Genomic DNA, 25,425 nt, shown 5'->3' with positions numbered 1-25,425 from the left:
CTGAAAGGAAGAATTTAACCAAAAGTTCAATGCACAAAGCACTCTTTAAAATGCCAGAAGAAATGTATGAGATTATTCATTAACTAAGTTATTTTGAATAAATAGAACTGCCTTTTCTTAATCTTCATGTGGTTTTCATGCTTTCAAATCCAATATTCTGTATCCTGTGATTTGAATATTTTCCAACTGTGGGTATCATAACTTCTGCGTGACTTATTGGATTCAGCCTATGAACTCTAATGCTGTTTAAGAATCATTAGGATAGTAAGTAAAAGCTTGATGCAGTTCTGCTTTTCCTTTTCTGGGAGTTTTCAGTTTTGTCTTTCACTGACTTCTATCAATTATTTCCTTGATGGTTTTGATATACGGAGTCAACTGAGAAGCCTGAGCTTTGTTTCAAATCACCTCTCAGGACTTTTAAGTTTTGGGGAAGAGATATCAAAGAAAATATACCCTTAGAACATAGTTCCTACTGTTCAATTACAACTGATTTAGAAGCAGGCAAGCTCTGTTCTGGAGAGGCAGTCCTACAGGAACAGCCACTTAGAAATGTAAGCTTCTGATTCAGTGTCTGCAGAGCTAAGGAAGAACGTGAACTTCCTGAAAGTCTCCATGCAGGGAATCTGTTTTGCATTAAATTTGATTTGGCTGATGCTGGTTAGAAGATTGGCAAGGGGAACTTCTGGTTCTAGCTAAATTAATGCTGCAATTTAAAATCATTTCCTCCACATAACTACACATTTTAGTTTACTGGGAGCTGAAGCACAGCTACACTTCTGTTTGATTCCACCTGAAATAAGAAATTAGACTTATTTAAAATTAGTTCATGATCTTTATTTCCATCCAGAAGTTTAATACGTAGTACTTAAAAAAACAACCAAATCAGCAGTAACACAATCCCAAGCAATGACTGATTTCATTGCAAACTGTAGTTTTGTTGTGTTTCTGCTCTCAGAGTAAATTTACACAATTTATCAGATCAGGAATATAAAAATAGCTTGTTCTGCATTGTCAGAGAAGTTAAAGCTCTAATTTTTTTTTTAGCAGATCCTCATGCATCAGATACCTTTTTGCCTTATCTCTGTTGTTTTTTTTTGCTAAGCCTGGTTTGTTTTTCTTTAGTTTCTGGCCTGTTTCTGGTGAAAGAAGTGTACCTGTCCCTTGTCTGGAGCAAACTGATAATCTTGTTCATAAATAAAAGTTCTAAGGAAAGCATTTCTCTTCTCACCATGCTGCATTTTCAGCAGTTATGTCAGTCTTGATATATTACACTTACATTAACATTAAAAACAAACAAAAAAAAGGGCATCATGCTTAAATGTAGAAAGAATAAATGCATACAGTGTAGACTGAATGTTCTGACTCCATAACCGAAATGTGCACAGAATGTATCATATCTCTAGCTGTATTAAATCTTCATTTGAAACAGTTTTATCTTCTGGAATATTTGCAAACAATTCAGTCCAGAACTGTAGCCAAGTATAGAGCTGTGTCCCCCCTGAGCCCAGTTTGGCTGTTGCTTCATTTGAATGTTGGCTATTTTCTGTTAGCATTTAAGGTTTGATAACTTTAGTCACATACTGATTTTCTAGGGCTTCAATCAACATCTTCGTCAAAGACAGAAGATGCAGGTTTGAACTAGCAGATCTTTCCCAGTTCTTGAAATAATCCCAAGGAGCCTTCTCAGCAGAGGACAAGCACATTCAAATGTTTTAGAATAACTAAATCTTTCCTTTCATTCTTGTGTACCTGAAAGATTATTGCAGTTTGTTACCTGCATCACACTTAACAAAACTTAGATTCCTACACTTGAAGAAAAAAGGAAAATATGTCAGGCATATTTTATACAGGCTGTTTAGAAAAATTTTCTCTTGTTTCTCTTACGACGTTAATAGTAATAGTTTCATGGACAGTGCTGTTTGCATTAGGCCAACCTGACTTATTTGGCTCAACCCAGTGATTGTGTACTGATACTGAAATTCAGAAGTACTCAGGCTGGGACAGTTGGCTCAGGTTGCTCTATATTTAAGTTATGTATTTCCTAATATCTAGTTAAAAACAAAACAAAAACAAAACAAATACCCAAAATCACAACCCCAAAAAGACCCCTCCCTGACACAGACAAGTATTAAGCAAATAACATTATTTTGTTTGCAGCCCAGCCTACAGCAACGGGGCTGCAACTAGATGATCTTAGAGGTTCCTTCCAACCCAAGCCATTCTATGACTATTTTATGTTTCAGGCCAAGATGACTCAACTGCCAGAGGCTGAAAAAGAAAAGATAGCTGAGCAAGTGGCTGACTTCAAAAAAGTCAAGAGTAAGCTTGATGCAGAGATTGAAATATGGGATGATACCAGCAATGACATAATTGTTTTGGCCAAGAGAATGTGTGTGATTATGATGGAGATGACTGACTTTACAAGGTAATTATGCAAAAAAAAAATGCTTTTCAATCTTTTTAAATGTTGGAGGCTACTGTCATATCGTTATGACAGGAAATAGTAATTTTTTTTTAATGTCCAGTGGCAGTGTCATCACAAAGTTGAATGGCTAAGCTAATGTAATTAGCTTGACAACTCTAGCTAGTAGTACTGAAATGTTGGAGGGAGGAGTTTTAAGTTTTGAACTCTCCACTCAATGAAAGGAAAAAAAGAAGCAACATCATCTTGATTCTGAGTTGTAGTTCTGTCTCATCTGTTACTCTTCTGCTTGTACCATACCATGCTGTCAAGCATGTACTATATTTTAGTTGTGCGTAAAACCTACTGTACAGAACATACGTTCAGTCACGCATATTTTATATAACATTATCTGCCATTCCTTTCCTTAGAATTGTATCGTGCTGCTCTGTATAGTTTTGAAAAGCAAAATGTTCTATAGTAGATAGTTTTCAAAGCTCGTATTTCTCTCTGCTGACAGTATATGTTCTGCAATAATTATACATATGAAACTGTCTTGGGCAAGAGAAGACTGAAAGGACGTCTTAGAAATGCTTATAAATACCTAAAGTGTGGGTGTTGAGAGGATGGGGCCAGGCTCTTCTCAGCGGTGCCTGGTGACAGGACAAACTGCAACACAGGAAGTTTCATGTGAATGTATGGAAGAACTTCTTCACTGTGAGGGTGGCAGAGCTCAGGAACAGACTGCCTGGAGAGTCTGTGGCTGTAGAGTCTCTTTCTCTGGGGATATTCAAGAACCTTCCTGGATGCTTTTCTCTGTAGCATACTCTAGGGGAATCTGCGTTAGCAGGGGCTTGGATGAGATGAACTCCAGAGATCCCTTCCAACCGCTACAATTCTGTGATCTTAAGTTCAGGAGCTGTTTTTGTCGTGCACTGAATATGTGGTCAGTAAATTTCATCAGATGAATTGTACCAGACGTAAATACTGGTTTGTTTTCTTTCTTCTATGTGTGGTTGTTTTTTGTTGTTTTTTTTATTCCCCCCATTTTGTTATTAATAAAATAGTTGTTGATACATAAGGCCTTAAAACACTACCACTCTTGCAAGACATTTCATATCTCATAAAATAAGTTATTTCATAAAAGATAAGAAGATTGAGGTTTTTTGCACAGATTCTTCAGAGATGTGAAGGGTTGCATAGAGATGGAACAGCTACTAAAACTGAGATCTGGCTAAGGCTTGTTAAGGGGAAGACAGTTACAGTATTTAATTGTGCTATGCCTTTTCAAATTCTCCTTCACGTGAGAGAGACTTAAAGAATTGTGTGTTGAACTCAGTAATCCTTGCATTCTTTTTAAGGGCACAAAATCTGTATCAAGAACTTTGTAAAGAAAATATTCTGTCATAAGGTCAAGTTTTACATTTGAGGTAACCTCTCTCATTCATTAATTCTTTAAATTATTAGCTTTAGATTAATTGAAGTTAAAAAGGCCAGTTCATGCCCTTAGCTTTGTGTTTGTTGAAAACAGCTTAACTGACAGTATTGAGTTCAAGACCAGCTTCTATTCAGTGTTGCTGACTGGGACCTGTGGAGAGACTCTGATAGAAAAACCTAAGGAAAAATTAATATCTTTTGGAAAGAGAGAGGGGAAATCTTAGTCTTTATTTCAGTGTACAGTAGGGAACTCTGTGATACTGTAACATGAATTTTGTTGGTTTTCTTCCTAGTTTTAGTAAGTACATGAATCGTTTTCCTGCATAAACGTAGTTTGAAATAAGCAAGCATATATAAAACTCTCCTGTACCATATGCTTGAGTTGTATGTTCTTGGTGGTATGTTCTTGGTGGTAAGAATGTCCTATCAAGATTTCTGTTAATTTTCAAGGACTTTTAGTAAGAGAAAATAAGGTGTCCTTACTATATTGTGTACGTAGTTGTGCCTTAAGTAACATTGGTGGTGTTGAAGTAGAGGTTGAACCTTCCTGACAGTATTGTTACATGTTGTTGCCATGTGACAGATGGCAGCAGAGGGGCAATCTGACAAATGGCATCTGACATGGAAGTGCATATGAAGCAAAGGTGTGTTGCATCCACTGACATTCACTGTTGTGTACTGAACGTTTATGGAGACCAACCAGTGGATGCAAGCACAGTGAGGCAGTGGGTGATGTGTTTCAGCAGTGGTGACAGTGGGTCACCTCCACTGGTGCAGATTTTGACAAGCAGAGCATGCAGGCTCTTGCTCATCACTGGCAAAAATGCATAGCTGATGGTGGTGACTATGTTGTAAAACAGCTGAGAATTCGCTCTATCAAATACTGTTAATTGTGCTCTTTGTGTCTGATGCAGTTTACATGGAAATAAATAGGAGGTATTGCTTTCTGAGCTATCTATTTACTTTTGTACCTTACATAACTCCTTTAGGATGCTATATGTGTGTCCGTGGGTGATTTTAAATCACTTCTCTTATTGCTTCTTCTTTAATGTTGCCAGACGGTCTTGTAAAATGAAAGCTTTTATGTAGCCAAAGAACAGGTGAACTAGTGTGGATCTGCCCCTCTAATTACTGTATGAAAGGTGGCTGATGACGTCAAGGAATACAGCTGACTTTCTTACTTCCTTGAAAATCCAGGAATGAGGACTGCTGAGAGCGCAGCAAGCAGTGTGTCTTGGGGACTGAGCACTCCAAGCTGTAACTTCAAGGTCTTAGGCATAGAACACACAAAATGGCATTTTGTGTTTATTACATCAGAATTTACTCTGGTAGATAGTGACTTTCAATGTTTGTGTCACATACTTTCCTAAATATATTTCTGTTTTCTTTCAAATGCATTCATTTTTAATCTAATGAGTGTCTTCTGGAGTTTTAGGTTATGGAGATTAGAGAACGTTGATCAGTTGTATTATGGGGGAAAGAATACAGCAGTTCAGTCCTTGCTTCAGCTTTTGCAAGAATTCTGTTTCCTGGGTGGGGATGAGATATAATGGGTTCTTTTGTTCATAATTTTTCCTGTTGGCCATGTTAGATGACTTCATGATTAGCATTTTGAGTTTTTTTTTCTAGATCCCATTTTGAATTCTCTTCATGTACAGCGTCTGCTACTGTCTTACAGTGCAGTGTGTGATGTAACAGTGGCTGAAGATTTGGTGAAATTCTATTATGTTCATTTAGTTTCACCTAAGTACTTTTGCATTCTTATTTCTGGGTTATCTGAAATGCCACAGCTGCATAAGGGCCATTAATATGAGAACTCACCCCAGAGTATGTGGATACCAGTTTGAAAGCAGGAGTCAGTTGTTCTGGTTGTGAGCTTCCAATATTTCAGCAGAGACAGCTGTTTGGGAATATACTGTTATAAAGGAATAGCTTCTGTCTCTGTAGTGAATGAGTTTTCTTTCATTAAATTAAAAATAGCGCAGGGATGAAGCTTTTAAGCAAACATGGAAGGGCACACAGTTCCTGGAAAGAATCTATATAAACAAATTAATGCACTGCTTAGACTTCAGAATACATGATGTTGTTTTATTGTATTGACAAGTCTTATCTAAATGAAAGCGAATAGACTGGAACTGGCATCTGAAGAGACAGGCTTTTAAGGGGAGGTTGGGATGTGGGATCTATCTGGGAAGAGACTGTACAGTACTTTCTGTTAAAGTCTTGGCCTGTGAATCAGTTGGTTTACTCCAGACGAAGGAGAACTTTCTTATAAGGGTGTAATAAGGTAATTAAAGAAAATGCAATTTAATGGAAAAAAAAAAAATCACTCTAAAGCACTTATATAGCTATATTAGGGTACAGCAAGCTTACTTGACTTAGAGTTGTCTTAGCAAAGGCTTATTAAAACTTATAAAGCAGTTGATTCCAAGCTGTCGTATGACTTTTCAAGCTACTGTTTTTCAGCTGTATTTTACAGAAACGGAATGTACTGCTAATAAGTAGGCTTAGATCCAGAGTCTAAAATGCACCTTTTTCTCTCAGTAAAAGTAAACAATGGGACATGTAAACGAAAGGCAAGGGTGAAAGAACAGAAATGCTATCCTATATCTTTGTGTGCATGTGTAATTAGCATTTTTTTCTTCCTTGTGTCCTTTCATGTTACATTTTCCTTCAAATCCATGTAAAAAAAAAAGCATCAATATTCACTGATTAAAAAAATCTGTGCTTGAAAAGAAGTTATAGCTTTAAATGTGGAGGGGAAGATGTATTGAATCACATAGATCAGTTATGGTATACTGTCAATTGGGCTCTACTATCATTTCATTGTGTCTTTTGTAAAGATGAATAGCAAGAAATTGCCTTATCTGCTGTAATAATTTTAATTGTGAAAATAATTCAATTTCTCTTCAACTTAGCTAAAAAAGTTAAACAAACAAAAATCACTGCTGCTGCTAGGTCTATTCATTATCAAGCTTTGCTGATGGGAAAAATACTACTGGGTGATAAGTTTTGCTTGTACAAGGCAGAGATTGCCACGATGCCCAAAGTGATTTTTAAGGGTGCATTGAGAGAGACTGTCACTGGTAATGGGCCTCTGTGTAGGCTGCATGCAGCATGTCCTAAGGGCTGGGGATGGACTACTTGATCCAGTCAGTAGATTCAGGATTCATACTGCCTGGATAAAGTCCATCTCACAGTCTTTTGTGATATAATTAGTAAGCAATAGCCTCTGCAGTTTTACCCCTACCTGTTTTGAAGGTCTGCTGAGATTCAAAGTGCACTGTATGAAGAATTTTTATTTTATTTTAAGTGCAGCTCTCAGCTTTTCAAAAAATTTTTCACTTACTCTTGGCACTTGATAGTCATTTTAAAAAATGACACCAATATCAACGTTGATATTAGAAAAATAGTAAAAATAGCATAACACGGGAAATGAATGTATCTTGGAAAAATAAATCTAGCAAAATCGTCCAGTTCTCCTAATACCAATAGTACTTATGGGCTGCAATGTAGCCTGACGTTTTCTCTCAGTAATACTCTGGTTAAGGCACCAAGTGTAGCTGCCAAATCTAGTGAATCTCCACACCTGATAACAGCGACAGTCCTGAGCCTTTGTTCAGCTGCTGTCTCTGCTCATCTTTGATTGGAAAAGAAGAAAAGGGGACGTAAAAAGAGGGCAGGATGCCAGTTCTGTACCTAATGGAGGTTGAAGAGACCATGTATATAGAAAAAAAGCATTGCATTCCTATTCTGCCTGGTTCACCGCCCAGTTACTGCCATAAAATGTGGCATTATGCATTTATTATCATTAATATTTTATTAATATAGTAATAATACCTATATTCCTGAAAGCTCTGAACAAACTGAATGCCGTTACATGTGCAGTTCAGTTTCGTAACGTATAAAAAATTTATCCTCCCTCCCCTCACTCCCCCCATTGCTTATATCAGAATAATCATAGCTTATTTTTCCAATAAGCATTCTGGGATGCATTTCAAAGTCCAGACACTCAATATTTGCATCATAAGAAGAGAAATGCATTTTCTTTTAAACACAGTCACTTCATCAAAAATTATCTAAAGTTCAAAGGATTTTTTCTCAAAATAAATTTTGTCCCAGCAGGACATCATAATGTTATTTTGGCCCATTCATCTACATAGAAAAGTAGGTGGATATTCCTTTGATTCCTATCTTGAAGCTAACTGTGACTTGAGCTAGTTACATAAAAAAATGCTTTAAGACAAATTAATTTCTAAAGCAAGAATAATTTATGTGTGTACATACTTGCATTGGTTTATAATATTTGTTTTGATGAACAGAATCACTAGGATTTACTTGGTACAACATAGTGGATAAACACATAAGATTTTACTGTTAAAATTAGTTAACATTTAAACTGCTCCAGCTAGCGCAATTCTGCTTCTAAGATTTTGCAGTACATGTAGGATTAACTGACTGTCCTGCCAGAACTGCATGTATACTAAGTAGTAGCCTGAGGCAGTTGTTCCCCTCCAGTAGAAACATGGACCTTCAGATACGTGATGAAGTATCAAGATGTGTCAAGTTAAATTATATCATGTAATGCAGAATCAGCTGGTATTGCTCATTTCTCCTGAATGTCAGAGCTTCTAAAACGTATACAAATCAAGCTTTCACAACTAACAGAGCAGTTTGAAGGCAAAAATCCTGCATCTGTCATCCTTCTCCATCTCAAAAGATTTTGACTGAGCGAATTTTGCGCATGGTACTGTGTCTTTATTCATATGATATTTATCTAGCGTATGATAGTTCATATGGTACTTGTTTCAGTGATACATATCAGTTGATTGTAAAGAGTTTCAATGTTTCCTGAGGATGTGTGCTAGCAAGTATTTAATTAAAAATAGTAGTGGCCTCATTTTTTGAAGGCCCAATATAATTCTTAGAGGTACTGATTTTTTCAAGTGCTAAGCAGTCATCTTCTGACTGAAAAAAATTTAATAGAATTCCTAAGGAAAGCATCTAATTTTTTTGTTTTACACAACTTCATTTTAGTCTGACAATCAGCTTGTGGAATGGAATAGTCTTGGAACCAAAAGTAGTTTTGGTTCATGTTTTGTTTTTTTTTTTTTTTTTTTTTTCAAACACACAATTTTGCTGTATTAGTATCATAGAGGTATTACTTCAGTTTTAAGAGTGAAGCAGTGATATATGTCAGAGTCATTACTAGAAGACTTTCTGGTCTCATTCATCCCTCTGATTATCACCCTTTACTGATGGTTCATCAGTAAATGAACCATCAGTGATGAAGTTGCTGAGAGAAGCCTTGGTGCTATCAAAAACAATTTCAGTGCATTGGGGTGGTTGGTAGATGGTGAAAGAGAGATGGTGTTCTCCTGTATCTGTTCAGTGTCAGGGAGAGATACTGAGAGGAGCAGGAAAACCCATTTGATAAATATATGGCTGAGGGGCTGGTGCCATTGCAGGAATTTTTTTTTGTTGTTTTGTTTTGTTTTTTTTTTGTTTGTTGTTTTGGTTTATTTATTTATTTATTTATTTTTACCATGGGGCAGTTTACTCAGTACCTGGCCTGATGGCTACAGATGGGACCCATCTTCATCAAAGGGTAAAGGGATCCTAGCCCAGGAACTGGCAGAGCTCACTGAGAGGACTTTAAAGTGGGTATGAAGGGGAAAGGGTATGAAACTGCTGGAGCAGGCTGTCCCCCTGTGCCATAAGATGAGGTGGAGAGGAAGAAGACTAGTGTGGCTGAACATGGAGCTTTTGCTGAGACTTTGGGAGAAAGAGAGTTTACCTCCTATGGAAGAAGGAACAGGCAACTCAGGGAGACTATGAGGAAGTTGCTAGCATATGCAGGGAGAAAACCAAAAAGGCTAAAGCCTGTTAGGAGCTCAACCTGGCCGCTGTGGTAAAGGACAACAAAAAATGTTTTTATAAATATATTAACAGTAAGAGGAGTGCCAAGGAGAATCTCTATCCTTTACTGGATGTGACAGGGAATGCGACCATTGATAAGGAAAAGGCTGAGATTTTCAATGCCTTCTTTATATTTGTCTTTAATAGTCAGCCCAGTTATCCTTGGAGTACTCAGCCACAGGGATGGGGAGCAGAATAAACCTCCCATGATTCAGATTGAAAAAGTTAGGGACCTGCTACTCCACCTGGATCATCACAAGTCCCTGGAGCCAGATGGGATCCACCTGAGGGTGCTGAGGGAGCTGGTAGACATGCTTGCCAACCTGCTTTCCACCATCTCTCACTGGTCCTGGCCAACCAGAGAAGTCACAGATGACTGGAGACTTGTTAATGTGATACACATCTACAAGAAGAGATGTATCTGGGGAACGGCAGGCTTCTCAGCCTGACCTCAGTGCCAGGGAAGGTAATGGAACAGATCATCTTGAAAGTTATTACATAGCATCCGTGGGACAACTGGAGGGATCAGACACAGCCAGCATGGGTTCATGAGAGGCAGGTCCTTCATGATCAAACTTGTCTCCTTCTGTGACCAAATGATCCACTTGGTAGTTGAGGGAAAGGCTATTGAGGTGGGTTGCCTAGACTTCATCAAAGCCTTTGACACTGTCTCCCACAGCATTCTACTGCAGAAGCTGCCAGCCAGTGGCTTGGACAGATACACTCTTGGCTCAGTAAAAAACTGTATGGATGGTCAAGCCCACAGAGTAGTGGTAAATGGACATCTGGTCGCAAGTGGTGTTCCATGGGGTCAGTACTGAGGCCTATCCTGTTTAATATCTTTATTGGTAATTTGGATAAGGGCATACGCTCAGCAAGTTTGCAAGACAACACCAAGCTGGGAGGAAGTGTCGATCTTCCTGGGGGTAGGAAGGCTCTAGAGAAGGATTTGGACAGGCTAGATTGATGGGCTGACACCAGTGGGATGAAATTCAGTAAGTCCAAATATCAGGTCCTGCACTTTGGTCACAACAACCCCATGCAATGCTACAGGCTTGGGGCAGAGTGGCTGGAAAGGTGTGTAGAAGAAAAGGTTCTGCGGGTGTTGGTCAATGCTGAACAATGCTGAGCCAGCAGTGTGCCCAGGTGGCCAAGAAGGCCAATGGCATCCTGGCTTGTATCAGAAACAGTGCAGCTAGCAGAAGCAAGGAGATGATCATCCCTCTATACTTGGCATTGGTGAGGCTGCACCTCAATTATTTGAGGAGTGTGTTCAGAGAAGGGCAACGAAGCTGGTGAGGAGTGTGGTGCATGTGTCTTATGAGGAGTGGCTGAAGGAATGGGATTGTCTGGAGAAGAGGAGGCTTGGGCGAGACCTCCCTGAAGGGAGGCTGTGATGAACTGGTGGTCAACCTCGTCTCCTGCATATGTAGCAATAGTTATAACTGGGAATGGCCTCACGCCACAGCGGGGGAGGTTCAAGTTGGATATTAAGAACAATTTCTTCTCTAAAAGAGAGTGGTCAGGTATTAAAACAGGGCTGCCCACGGAAGTGGTGAAGTCACTGTCCCTGGAGGCGTTTAATGGAAGTGCAGAAGTAGTAATCATAAACATGGTTTAGTGGACAGTATTGGAGGTAGGTGGACAGTTGAACTAGATTAACTTAGAGATCTTTTCCAACCTTAGTGACTCTGATTCTATGAAAACAGTAATTTAACAACGTTCAATTGTAAATAAGACAGCTACTTAACAAGATTTGAGATGGCAAAGTGTATTTGATTTACTGTATAGAGGATACGGTTAAATGCTCATCGAGGACATCCTCCCATTGAGTCACAAGGTTTAGAGTATTCTCCCTTGATTTCTAAATTCCTTGAACCAAAGGGGTAAGGAGCTGAGGTGTAACTGAACCCACTGCTAGTCCCTTACTTGGTCAGTGGGCTGTGTCTAATAGCTTATACGTGCAGAATTAAAGACGTAATCTTAGAAAAGCTTACAAAGCTTACTAAGCTATTAGTCCCTTACCAAGGATCTATAGTGGCAAGGAATCTCTTAACATCAAGATGCCTGGGATCTCTGCAGGAGGTATAACCTCAAAGGTGTCCCTGCTTGAGAGGAGATTGTGTTGTGCAGCTGAGTACTGTTCAGTAGAGCTCAAGAGACTGTCTGTCTCCTCATTTTATCCTTATTTACTTGGTAAGATGATTGATTCAGTCATATTTGCATACAGACTACAGTTGTCAGTTTCTTCCAAATTAGGCTCAAGTACACCACTAACTAGCACTGTGGTTAGGTGGCCACACAGCCAGAAGTTAGCCTTTGGGCTATTGTGTTATCACGTTCCGTTTTCCTTTGAGCTTGATGCCATCATGACCTGACCACTTACCGTGACTGACACTGATGGCTGTGTGCTTAAGTCAGATGAAGCCGTGATGACCACCACTGGTGTTGATCACTTGAACAGTGATATGGGAAATAAAGGTCAGGCTGAGAGGGTGGGAAAACACACCATTACGATCTGTAGTCAAAATATTTAGGTATCCAAGTTTCCTGCAAGTTGAACAGATATATATATATTTTTTTTCGGTAGCATGTATTATCAACATAAATAGTGATGGTATTAAATAAACATGGTAAAATATTGAGATATAATCTGTTGTTATATACTGTTAGAAATTATAGTCAGAATTTGTCTTCAAATTGTAAAACAAACAAGTGCCAAATAGAGTGTGCAGCTAAAGAGGAGGTTAGATGAGAATGCCAAATGTAATCTTTGCTTCTTTTCAGGCTAACAAAGCATGTTAAACACTTAAACCAATATAGTGAAAAGCTAATGACCAAAATAATGAATGCAGTACTGCTTGCTTTCCTCTGCAACGTTATCTTGATAATGTTGCAGCTAAACCACACATAATTGTCTTCAGGAAACAATTTACCATTGCTCACGCTTGGACCAGAGATGCTAAAGGAAATGGATAAACCAAAGCTCTATGTCAACATCAAAGTAGGAAATAAGGCAGTTTGCATATACGTGCTTATATGCGCGTTGGCTTTGTTTTAAATCTAAATTTTATGCTTCTACTTCTTTTGCAGCCTCCTTCCCGTTTCATGTTATCTCATTGTTCCTTTAACCACAACCTCCTGACACAGTTCCATTCTCACCTCTGCTGCAAAAAGCCACCTGCCTTCATCTGCCATCTCTCCTACTGTTTCTGTTTCCAGTCAGGTCATAACATTCATAATACTGGCATATTCCTTTGCTATCTGTTAGATTTCATTTTTAAACAGGTTCTTTCTGGAACCTGTCTACTGGAAAGCTCCTTATTTTCCCTCAAACCCTCATGGAAACAGTCCATGTTATTGAGAGGTAAACAATGGCAAGCATGTAAATTTCCTGGGCTTCCTTCCTATCTAGCAGACCAGCCTCATCCCATTGTGCATTTGTTCCTACCAACTGATAGAAAAAATGGGGTAGAAGGGAACTGTGGTAGTCATTCAGTCCAGCCCCTTCATAACAAACTATTAGATGAGCTTGCTCAGAGTCATGTCCAGTCACAAGGTTGAAAATTCTTGAGATTGGAGATTTCATATTTTTCAGCCTCTCTGGGCAACACTGCAATATTTCAGTATTTAGTGTAAATAACTTGTAAATTTGTAAAACTTAGTGTTTCTATGTAGTACAGATCTACAGTTTTTGCTGGCATTAAGGTTATACCTCCTGTATAAGTAAGCAAACAGCAAGCAGCAAGCACAGGATGAAGCAAAATACTAATAGGAAATCTTTAATATGCTTTAAGACCTCTGAGTATCTCTAAGTGTAACATAGCAAAATGTTACTTAAAATAATGAATAAGGCAGATATATTTGTCTTTATAAAATCCACCCAGGCCTAGAATAAGATGAACTACAAAGTCAGAATACATGACTGCATAATACAGCTTCACCTTTAAGAACTGCTACACTCAAATAGCAAAGTGAGTTCAGGACTCCTCATACTCTGTAGGCATTCACCATTTAGCAAGGATGAACAGCAGCAGCACTAGCAAGGGGGAGCAGAGCACCCCAAAGGTGCCAGGCACCCAGCATACAAAGCTTATAGCTATTTGCTGTAATAGGCTTCATTGGGGTTAGCCAGCAATCTGACTGGGATGCTCATTTTCCACCCATGGTCATTTCCACCTTATACTTGAGGCAGCAGGAATTAGATCCTGAAGTTGTGAGGACACAGGCCACACAGCCAGCTGCTTCCTGTGGAAAGCCAGGATCTGAGGGTAGTGCCAGCAACTGCAGGGCTTTCACTGATTCACAGTGAGCACAGTCATACAGCATCTGAAAGTAGCAGGCAATACAGGGTGCTCCTGACATGATCCATCAGCAGTCCTAGTCAGGCTAACTAATGAGGCAGGTTTAAGGTCCATCCAAAGAAGCTGAAGAAGTGGTCAGAGCACAACATGGGCACAAGGAGACAGGCTACTAACAAGGTAGGTCCAAAGTCTCTCTAAGGGTAAAACTAGAAATACTGCTGGAGATCTGTAACTCAGATCAGGTCAGGGACAAAGGGGATAGATAGGAGTGTAGGTCAGAGCTTTAACAGAGCTTCTGAGCCAGTGGGCACACTGGGCTATGGAGGAGTCCCCAGCGGAAACTCTGCAATCAGAGGCGTGACACTGCTGTCAAGAAGTGCTTTTTCTCCTCTTTTGCTTTTCTGTGTCCGAACTGTTGGATCAAGCAGTATCCAAACTGGAAATGATGTCATGATCATTGACACATTAGTTTGCTGTTCTTATTGTGATGTTCAGGGCTGTGACAGTTTTTGTGTAACATGATCCAGTTGGCACTTCGGCAAGCCTGTCTTTTGTACTTCCATGGCGTGATGCAAGACTTGCTTGTCTGTTTATTTTGCTCAAGCTGTTGTTTGATAAAAATGCCAGGCAAAATCTCTTTGAGAAATAAAGTAGTAGTCGTTAAAAAAGGCAGAGCATCTCTCCTAACTTTTCTCCTTTACAATGTAGATCTATTATGGAATTTATTTGCTGTATTTTGCACATGCTGTATATATTTCTTGCTATAACACCATATGTTCAGGTTCTTTCTGAATTAATCAGCAGAAATTAGAAGCTACACTTTTGGAAGGTTTCCAAGAAATAAAGAAAAACTTGTGCTATTACCGACCCCTTCACTGGAAGCATAAGCACATCAGTGAATTAATGTTGACCGCAAAGTTGACATAATATTTTATTTTCTTTTTTGCTGTACTCATTGCTGATTCAATAGAAAGTTCTCCCACTCCTACAAGAGATCAGTCACATCCAGAGTATGATGTATACCAACATTTCTTTTGACTGCTTATTGTCCAAGGATGAAAAGAGATGATTTATGGAGTTACTGTGCTGTTGATCTGTCTGGTATTGATGAAATACAACCATAGAGTTTAAGTGTCAAAGCAGAGTTGGCAAAATTGATAGTACAGATACTACCCTCCATGGATACATAAAAATCAACACTGACTGTTCAAACTAAGAGGACCAATAGTAGTTGCACATTGTTCAGTAGAAAACAAACAGATCAGTGAGATGTTATTTGATAAAGTAAAAGGGAATGCTGTTGAAAGTGTATAGATTTTGCAGTGCCAGCAACATTTCTCACGTTTAGTTGTTGATTAACAGGAAGTGATAAATCTAGACAAATCTAGACTGCTGCTTTGATTTTAGTGAGGTGGCAATCATGCAAATATTCAGGTGTTCATATTTTGATTAAAGATGGTGCCAGATATAAAGGACTTGAACTTTTAAAATGTTTTTCAAGGTTTCTCTACAAGAGTTTTAAACATCTTTGAAGGAGTAAGTCACATTTTCCAATGTGCTTACCCTTAAAAAGCAAATTTTGTATGAGTACCCAGCGTATCCATATCAGAGCTTCTCCAAATTGTGTGCCTGAATTGTATGGTTGTATGTTATATCAGAAATAATTTATAGGGTGAAGGGAGGAAGTATGGTTAGAACATTCAATATATAAACCTCGTCTTTCCTAACGATTGTTTTACTGTTACTTTTCCCTCTTCCCTGAACTGGGTTGCAGACCATTTGTTTGACAGCACTGTAGTACTTACTGAAGTCACAGTCATTGCTGTACAGATGAAACCTTGCTTATTTCAGAGAAATGAAGTCTTCAGCTTCTTAAAACCAATTCACCTATATAATCTGTCCTTCTCCTCTTCACTGTACCAAAATTTTACTTTCTTCTGCATGATCAGTCCATGAGAAACTATTGATTTCTTTATGGTGAAGAATCAAACCCAGGATGAGGGCGTGGCAATCAATAAAATATAGTTCTTTCCAGAAACTGCAGGACAACACCCATCCTTACTGTATTTTCTGTATGCTTCATTTTATTTAGTACTGTTGTAGTTCATTTTCTTTTTTGAATGTGCGTACTTGTGAGAAAAGCTATTCAGAAATGCTCACCTTGGGAGCAAGCTGAACAGCAGGAACAGTATTCAATTGCTGTGTTTTTCTTCTAAAAATAGGACTAGATTCTGTTGCAACTTTTTTTCAGTTAAACCAGGACCTTTGAGGTTCACACAGCCTAGCAGTAGTTTTGACACCTTTTTTCTTCAACAGTGTTCAGCATGTTTAAACACACTCTCTATTCAGTGCCTTCAGAGGATGCTGTTTTGATACCCTTGGAGTTACAATTTTTTGTCTTTAAAATGGTCCTGATAGTGGCATTTGTTCTCATAGTATATCTCAATTCTTACATACTTCAGCTGTTTGTGAAGGTCAGTGGATAGCGAGGCCTCTGTGTCCCATTACACTCCTGACACTTCACACTTCAGGGCAGAAGAAGGTATGTCCATACCAAGCTGCTAGCCTAAGCTCCTGACTGCTCTGATGCTTGCTGAGAGAAGATTTCAGCTTTCTTAGTGTAAAGGTCATGTCCTGTGTTTTGTGTAGGGACACATCATCTGATTTGCTTGAAAGGAGGTTAAATGAGAAATGATGGATAAAGCTTGTTTTCAAGTGGATTGAATTGTAGCACTAGTTTTTGTAAACTTCATGGTCACCAGTTGGTGTTGTTCCACCGAGACTGTGTTCACAGTATTATCGGAGCTAGTTGACTATTGGAGGTCAGTATCTGGGAATAAAGAGGATATGTGATTTCAGAGTGAGTAAATATTTTAACAAGCATTTGGGAATATCCAAGTCATGTAAATGTAGTCTCATTTAAGCAAACACCCAACATCAGTGATGTCATGAATTCTTTGCTGACGGATTGTATCTGGGTTATTTAGCTAGGTGTGTAGAAGATAGCAAAGGTAGAAAACTCTACGTCTGGGATCTGCATCACAGATTGCAAACTAAGATCTTTGTTCAGCTTATTTTTGCATACTTGTCTCAATTCTGAATTTTTGAGGTCATCTGAGTTTTTTTTTCTTTAATGTCAACCAGTAGTAGAGCAAACACATCTATTAGTTCTTTATCATCCATGATGGCAGAGGAAAGACGTGACATGGGTATAACCTGAAGAATTACTGTAAGGCATCTCAAAGCTCAGGGGTAAGATTCTTCCATGGTAAGATTATTGAAAAGCTGTTGTTTGAAGATACCTGCCGTAGTTATATTTATTTTGTTATTATTGAGATCATCCCTACAACTGCACCTGATCTGTTCCCTTAAATGAAGAAGCTAAGATTGTCATTGAGGTTGTCTTTAGATTAATGGAAGGTTCACGTGTATTCAGCATACTGAGGAGCAAAATAAATACAGCAAATCCTTAGATAACTTCTTGAGTGTCACAATTTGATGATTATTTGGGGAAGGAGAAATTCAGTTCCATGAGATGAGGTAATACGAGGAAATCTTACAGATGGCTGTGAAGAACAGCAGATGGTTTATAAAGTCTGACCAATATAGAGTATAGCTACCTATTTTAAACAATTTGCTCTGTATTGATTTTTCCTTTTTATGAACGTCACTGGCAGTGAAATAGACTGAACAGTGAGAGTGTATCAAAAGAAAATGTATTCAAGACACAGAACAATGAAATAGGACTTAGAAGGAACTGCCTGCCCCAAAAGAAATTCTTTCCACAGGGCAATTGGATAGGGCTTGAGGACCCACATTAGGGGCAAGAAGGAATTGTATCCCACGCTATGATTAAGCAGCAGTTTAAATAGGTCCAGTAGCTGTGCATGATTAGCTACAGCCAATTGAAAGGTTTTGCTGCACTGTATGTCTCAAAGTAGTAAAGGAAGATGTCCTTTCTGCAAATAACAACAATGGAACAAGGTCTAATATTCCTTCTTTAAGGGAGCTAAACAAATTCTCATCTTCATGTTGCCTACAGTAAATGTTTCTTTCTTATGCAGTTAGAACTTCACTGCCTGATTATTTTTTGTAGGTGGGGGGAAAATCATTTTTAAATAATGATTGGTGACTTACTGTTTTTCACTGTTGCAAGGACACAGACACTGTGTCCCTCTTCCTATCTGAGAGGCAAGTAATAGGGCTTACATCCTAGTTTCTTAGTTTTTCTGAGGGTGGTGTGTGTTGAGGGGATGGAGGGACTTGTGAGCACACTGTCACAGGTGCTTACCACCTGGAATGCATGGTATTCTGGGTTAGTTGCACACAGTGTGCTTTTAATCAGTGCTGTGTCAGAGGAAGCAGAGGAATGTAGTCTTTGCTTTTCACCATTCAGGACAGCTTCCAACATCCACCTTGATGACTTTGTCACCAGTTCTCTTGCTGTCTAGAAATTGATCTGTCTCACCATCTTTACCTAAGGCTAAAGGTAAGCTGTGTAAGCTAGTATCAAAACCAAGAAAGTACTTGGCCTTTTACACTAGTGCCTTGAGTTTCTGTTCAGCATTCAGCAGTAGTTCATTGTCAGTTTTGTTCATTGGTTTTAGCAGCTGTTTTTTTTTCTGTTGGGTGCATCACCTGTGCAAAGCTGCAGCATAGCTGCATTGCAGTAAGGGTTGAGAAGCCTCTTCTGTAATGTATGGGCCTGTGGTAATTGCTAGACAAATTGTAATCCTATGCTCCAAAAAACTTTTATTTTTTGCTGAAGAGTTAAAAACAGATCATACTTTTGAGTCAGTGTAGTCCTCTGAGGTTTTTATACTGGAATAGGCAATATACTGGAACAGCACCAATGACAGATTCTAGCCAGTGATTGAGCAGTGTCTTTCTCTCATACTACTGCTTATCTCTCACTTCCATGTGGGTGCAAGAGAGCTTTCTTACTGATACTTGATGAGTAGAATAGGTATTAAGACCTTCCATGTTTTATCTGCTGTCGTCTTTGGCTCCAGTAGTCAGTGCTGACAGCTCACAATTTTACTAGAAATCTTCTGATGTATATTATTTCATATCTTGGCACTTGTGTTATGTTATTGTAGGTGAAATTCACCTCCAGCATTTTTAAAATAAGTTTCATGGCTATTGAGCAGATCCTGAAAGTGTGACCCCTGAAGGCTTAGAAACCAGGAAGCAAACATGAAGAATTTCAGATTTATTATTTCAAAAATCTTGATCTTTATTCCATTTTTGTGGTATTGTGGATCTTGCCTCCTGATACTGGAATGCTTGAGGCAGACAGCACAAAGATTTCATTTACACACACTATGCAGCATTGTTTGCATAAGTATTTCTGAGCAGTGAGGAGGGCCCATCCCAAAAGTAGGAGATCTGGGAGGATGGGAACGTCACAAGCCTTTTCCTTCAGTGCTATGGAGCCTTTCATGACTCCGAAAGTCATCAACAGTACAAATGAGAGTTTGTTTGCTTGCAATTTTTACAAGCAGGAAAAGTGTGAGTATCAAATTTATGGAAGAAGAGTACAGCGAAAATAAGAGTCTGTTTCTAAAGCTTTTTATTCATTATGTATTTATTTTTATTCTGAAAATCTGAGATTAGTTTACGTAGCGTTTTTGAAGCTGGGTACTTTCTGAGTGGGGCTCAAGTGCAGTACTCAGATTGCACGTAGCAAGACATACAAATGTCAGTTTTGCTAAAGCACAAGGAAGTAATATTTAGGAACTGATCTTCCTGAAGATAACTGAAAGAACTGAGTTCAGTCGTCTGTTCAGCAGCCACCAGCCTTACCACAGAACATAATCATTCAAGAAATGTCTCATAACAGAACACATTTCTGTTATTTTTTAGAAGTTGTTCTTTCAAGTCTTTTCATACAGCATATGTAAGCATAAACAAGACTCCATGTAGGAATTGCTGTGATAGAACTTTACACTGATTTTGAAACAAAGCTGCAAGTTAATGGTGCTTTTCTGACGCCATGGAGATGCACAGATCATATGAAAATATTTTGATAGTTGGTTCAACTTGTAATCAGAAATTTGGGCAGTATTTAGAAGATGAATTACTGAACCATTAGCAATTGAGGAATATGATTGAATATCCATATTAATAAACATCTGTCACAGTGGCATAGCAGATGTACTAGGTGCATTTATAGCATAAAATATAAATTTTTGATGAGTACATTATTTTTTACTGCAAAGCGTGTTACTTATATCTCCTGCCATTTGTTTGATTTTGCAGCACAGTGAAAGTGCTATTTAAAAAAAACAAAACACAACGTGAGAACAGTATTCGTATAAATTCCAGAATGTGATTCTACTAATTGAGCTAATTCTGAAAGATGAATTTTATTTTCTTCAATTGCTTTTCTGCAGCCTATCATGACTGGTTTATTTGTCAGCATTTTGATATTAATAATCCTGATTCTGCTACTTCTCCAGGCTCAACAACTGATGTTGATTTTATAATGTGCATCTTGTAGACTGTACCACTTCATGCCTGTCTTTTCTAAATGTCAAAGTCTGAACCAGGCAAAAACTGCCACTGTTCTGAAGATGAAAATTACAAAACTGTTAAATGCATTTGTAAGAGACAGTAGTCTGCTACTGGAAAACCAGCTCAGTAACTCCAAAAAGTTCTTTAAGTACTGTGTTCTGTGTCCTGAATATCATTAATATTAAAACCTCTTCATCATATTTTCAGAAACTGTGATCTCTGCAAAACAGTGTATGAGCAGTCTGAAAGGACAGTCTGGCAAAATTTTTATATGCCATTAAATCCTGTAAACAAAAATGTAACCGGATTGATAGCCCAACTGAGTTTTTGAGTCAGGCTTTGACACAACTATTTCATATTTTCATTTATTTTTGGTGTGGATTTCTCCTACCTTTGTTGTGGTACTCTGGGTAGTTAAATTAATAATTGTATGTCCTGAGAGTGGTCTTTTTTATTTTTGTACTTGCTCTAAAGGCTATTAGCAATAGCAAACTCTGAAAATGATATGACTTGATGAGCAAGATGATGTTCTGAGCAGGAAAAGGCATTCTGAAAGATTAATTTTGGAATCAACGTTTCTATGGAAAATAAAGCCTGCAAGGAAGAGTATTATAGTAGGAAGTATTGGAAGGAGTCAGAAGTTGAAAGAATTTGAAGAAAGGTACAGGTTTTGTGAAGGTTAGCTCTGTGGACTAAAATAATACCAGAAGTAAGACCTGTTTGCAGCGTGGCATACTTCCTAGCTGATAATATTGCTATGATTAGTTTTGTCAGTTCTCCTAGTTTTCTTTTTCCCTAAAGTACCTATTTCTCAAGACCTCTGAGTAGATGAGCTGCTGAGATCACTGATTCACATCCAAAGATTTTTTTTTTTTCTTTCAGTTTTCATCTCTTCCCTTTGCCCTTATTGTAGAGGTGCCTAAAACTACTACAGTCATAGTACTGAGCTGGAGTGCATTGCTGGCCAGTCACTGTGGCTGTTTATGCTAAGACAAACCTTGTTTTGAATTGCACAGAGCCTTCAGCTTTTGTTTAAAAATAAAATGATTTGGGTTTTAGTGGTTATAAAGGAAATGTTTGAAGAACTGACCAGTGTGCAGTCTTGAGTTCTAGAAGTAAACAAAGCTCAAAATACTTTAATACATTTTGTATATACTTTTCATGTTGTTTATGACGTGGTGTTATGGGTGGTGTTTATGACGAAATTAAGAAATGGCTTTAAACTGGAAGAGGGTAGATTTAGACTAGGTATTAGGAAGAAATTCTTTACTGTGAGGATGGTGAGACACTGGAACAGGTTGCCCCAGCGGGGTTGTGGTTGCCTGCACCCTTAAGGCATTCAAGGCCAGGCTGTATGGGGCTTTGAGCAACCTGGTCTATAGGGAGGTGTCCCTACCTATAGCAGGGGGTTGGAATTATATGATCTTAAAGGTCCCTTCCAGCCCAAGCCATTCAATGATTCTAAGATGTAGACAGGGGGAATGAGAATATTTGAGGTAAAAAGTATTAGGAAGTTAAACTGTAATGTTGTTGATACAGCTTTTAGCTTAATCATATTAAGAGATCTCTTGACAGCTGTGTTCACACATACATAGACTGCACAATAGAGTACAACTTTCTATCTTTATGTAGTATCTCATGTCTATTCAGCAGGAAACATGTGAGTTGTGAGTCTTGGGACTTGGTAAAGGTATTTCACTGTCTTCAACATCCATTGAGGAGTCACACTTTCCCAATACCTGAAAGCCCCCGAGTAAAACTGTGTGTAAATAGCAGTAATCTCCAGTGCTTATGGTATATTCAGGAAATATCTTTTTTATGTAATCAATTGTATGTGGATGGCTATATGCAGCAACAGATGCAGAATCAATAAAATGCCTAGACAGTTACGAAGCTCTAGGAAAATTCTGAAGGGAATTGCTGAGTGATCTGGTTGCAAGATAATAGTGTTTTTTTTTTTTTTTGTTTGTTTGTTTTTTACAAAGGAAACATTCTCCAGCCCTTGATCCTTGTGCTGATTCTTGTTTCATAGCTTGAGAAACTCTGTCCAAGTGATTTTATTCCAGCAGTTTGCATTTTTAATTGAAAGATGAGAAAAGAGCTGTTTTGTCTTTGTGAACTTACCTGATCAATACAAAAAAAATTATTGATTTATTTTATATTAGCGTATTTTCTGCCTCCAGGTATAATTATACCTACTTGAAGCTCCAGGGAGAAATACCCTCCTGCTCATTCATACATGCCATCCATTCGGCAAAGATTCTACTATGCACTCTATTACTTTCCTTTGTTCCAGAAATATGAAAGAGACTTACAGTGTTAAGAAAACATGATAGTTCCACTTCACAGAATGTGATAGTAAATTCATTTAAATGCCTGATGATCCAGGAAGTTTTATGCATCCAGAGACAGTGGATGGGTTTGGATCAATGCACTGACTGAAAACAAGGTGATGAGCTGAATTTCTTCATGAGGGATTCAGTGAAGTGATGCAGGGGATCTCTCTGAGTAAAAGTTACGGTGTTGTTATGAAATCCCCAAGTAGCTCCTGTGTGTCGCTAAACAGCCATGTAGGGGAATCTGGCTTGTCCAGACTCCTCAGGCAGCTCCTGCTCTAAGACTGATGAAACAGTACACAGATATACAGAAGGCAGCTGTAAATTACCAGCAGGATCTGCTCCTGCAGATGGAGAAATGGTGACTTAGGACAGTCTTTGTACCTCGTATAGAGGATGCATGTAGTTTGGCTAATTAATAGTAGTTGAATATGCAGAATTGTTGTGTAGGACCACAGGCAAGCCAAGGGAGAGAGAGTTGCCTTCTAACTGTGCTGCAGAAATGGTGGTACAGCTGGAAGTAAAGTTTTGGTTATGTAACCTCCTTTCCTCCTGGAAACCAGGTGGTAAGTGCAACTTCCCAGCAGCTGTCCCAGCTCTGACTGTTGAGCACAGTGTTATGACATGGAATGCCTAAAACCATAGCACGTTTGCTTCAACACTCTGCTTGTGGGTTTCTATACAGCACCATAAAATCAAAAGGTAAAGTCTGCACTTAATTTTAATTTTTTTTTAAGTACACAATTGAACAAGGGAAATAAATGCACATAACAAATTGCAACATTGTAGACATCGAACAGCCATTCTGAATTTTCTGATTGACTTTTGACCTCTACCTGCTGGGATTACCTTGAGTTTTATTGGTATAACCTTCCTGCAGTACACATAAGAAAACAGTCTGGAAGAAAAAGGTTAAAAGAAAACAGGCTTAGGTTACAACAGATTATTTTCAAAATAATTAATTTGCTTTCTCCACCAGAGAACTGGGAAGATAAACTTTGAAGAATAAAATGAATGTTTGTTTCCTTTTTTAAAAGTTATAGCATAGCAAGGGGATTTTAATAGGCAGAATTGACTTGTTTAAGTGGCAGTGTTACATGTCTGCACTATAGTAGCATGCACTTACTTCATATTTTCATTCATTAATAATCTTCAGATGCCTTTTTTTCTGCTTCTGGGCTGCAACACTTGCTTTTTCTTGACCATGTTATAACTCTTCTTGCAAATTCAGCACATGGCTCACATGAGTGGGAAGCAGATGGGCCACTCTGCAGTGGGAGCCCTTAGAGAGAGCTCTGACTTTCTGACTCAGCCATAATTCACCTCTGTGCTTTCAGATGCTACAGACCTAGAATGACAGCACTGTTATGTCTGAAACATACTCCACATACCCAGCTCCTCCATGTTTACTCTTTCAGCTCTCATGGGAGACAACCCTAAGTATCCCTTATGCAGACAAGTTCTCGGTACCCACAGAAGTGTCATGGACAGTGTATCTAGCCCTCCTGTAAAGGATGAGATTTGAAACCTCATTTTGCATTGTACCTGTGGTTTGCACAGTACAGGTCAGACTGCAAAGAAATTGTGTTTATTAAAATGTGCATTTAGATTTTTAAATGTTCAAAATATCTGTTCAAAACCAAGCAGTTTCCACTTAAAGGTTTGGATTTAAACAAAAAACAAAACAATGACTAAAGCATAGAACCATCCATCCTGTTGGATAGCTTCTTATAGTAACCATATATGTTAAAACCTCTGAATAATTTCTGTTTGTGACAGGGAAAATAGGAGAGTGATGAAGCAAATAACCAACCTTTTGTATAGTCAGAAATGTTAATGGGTGATTAAAATGATAGACATCCAAATTAAAGCCCGTGACTGTTAAGAAGATCTGCTGATCTTAGAAACTGAAAACCAAAATAGTAGTGAGAAGAAAAGCATTCTTACCTCATCACAAATGACGCTTGTTTAAAATATCAGAACACATGTGTGATGGTGCAGTAGTGTCTTACATTGTACTGATAAAATTTTCATGTATGGAAGTGATGAACAGGGAGAAATGGGAAGCTATTTCTCATGGTATGTGGAAAAGGTGACTGTTGGGTAGCTAGCGGGGGAAATCCTCTTCAACATGTGTAAAACTTTCATCTATAACTAGACAAAGTGCTGTTAATAGAGCTTCATGTATGGCATCTGCTCAGTAATGACATCTTCATATTTATTCAGATGGGCTATACATACTATGCAACCCATTGCTTTTGTTACAATCTTACCTATTTTTAATAAATTAATATAGGAAGACAGTTGTGATCAAAGATGAAAAGGACTTTACAATGCTTTTCAAACCTTGTTTTTGCTATATTATTATTTTATTGGGAGATTTTAAAGAGTACTTAAGCATATTTTATGTATCTGTATTTATATTTCGTATTTTTGAATATATAAGGAATACAGACACACATACACACACACACATATAGAATGGTTGCATGGTATAGCTCCTTTGAACAAA

General features: G+C 38.3%; 1 protein-coding gene across 5 annotated transcripts in view; it reads left to right on the top strand.

Annotated features, from left to right (window-relative positions):
* CTNNA3 (catenin alpha 3) overlaps window positions 1-25,425 on the top strand; it is a 422,209-nt gene that overhangs the window by 378,947 nt on the left and 17,837 nt on the right. For all 5 annotated transcript variants that reach the window (XM_031554365.2, XM_085230255.1, XM_085230251.1 and 2 more), the window contains one exon: window positions 2,244-2,425. In XM_031554365.2, coding sequence (XP_031410225.2) covers window positions 2,244-2,425 — 182 coding nt within the window. The remainder of the gene's footprint in view (window positions 1-2,243; window positions 2,426-25,425) is intronic.

The sequence above is a fragment of the Meleagris gallopavo genome, chromosome 8, assembly GCF_905368555.1.
Source record: "Meleagris gallopavo chromosome 8, MGAL_WU_HG_1.1, whole genome shotgun sequence".
NCBI lineage: Eukaryota > Metazoa > Chordata > Aves > Galliformes > Phasianidae > Meleagris > Meleagris gallopavo.
This window is presented reverse-complemented; position numbering and strand designations above follow the sequence as displayed.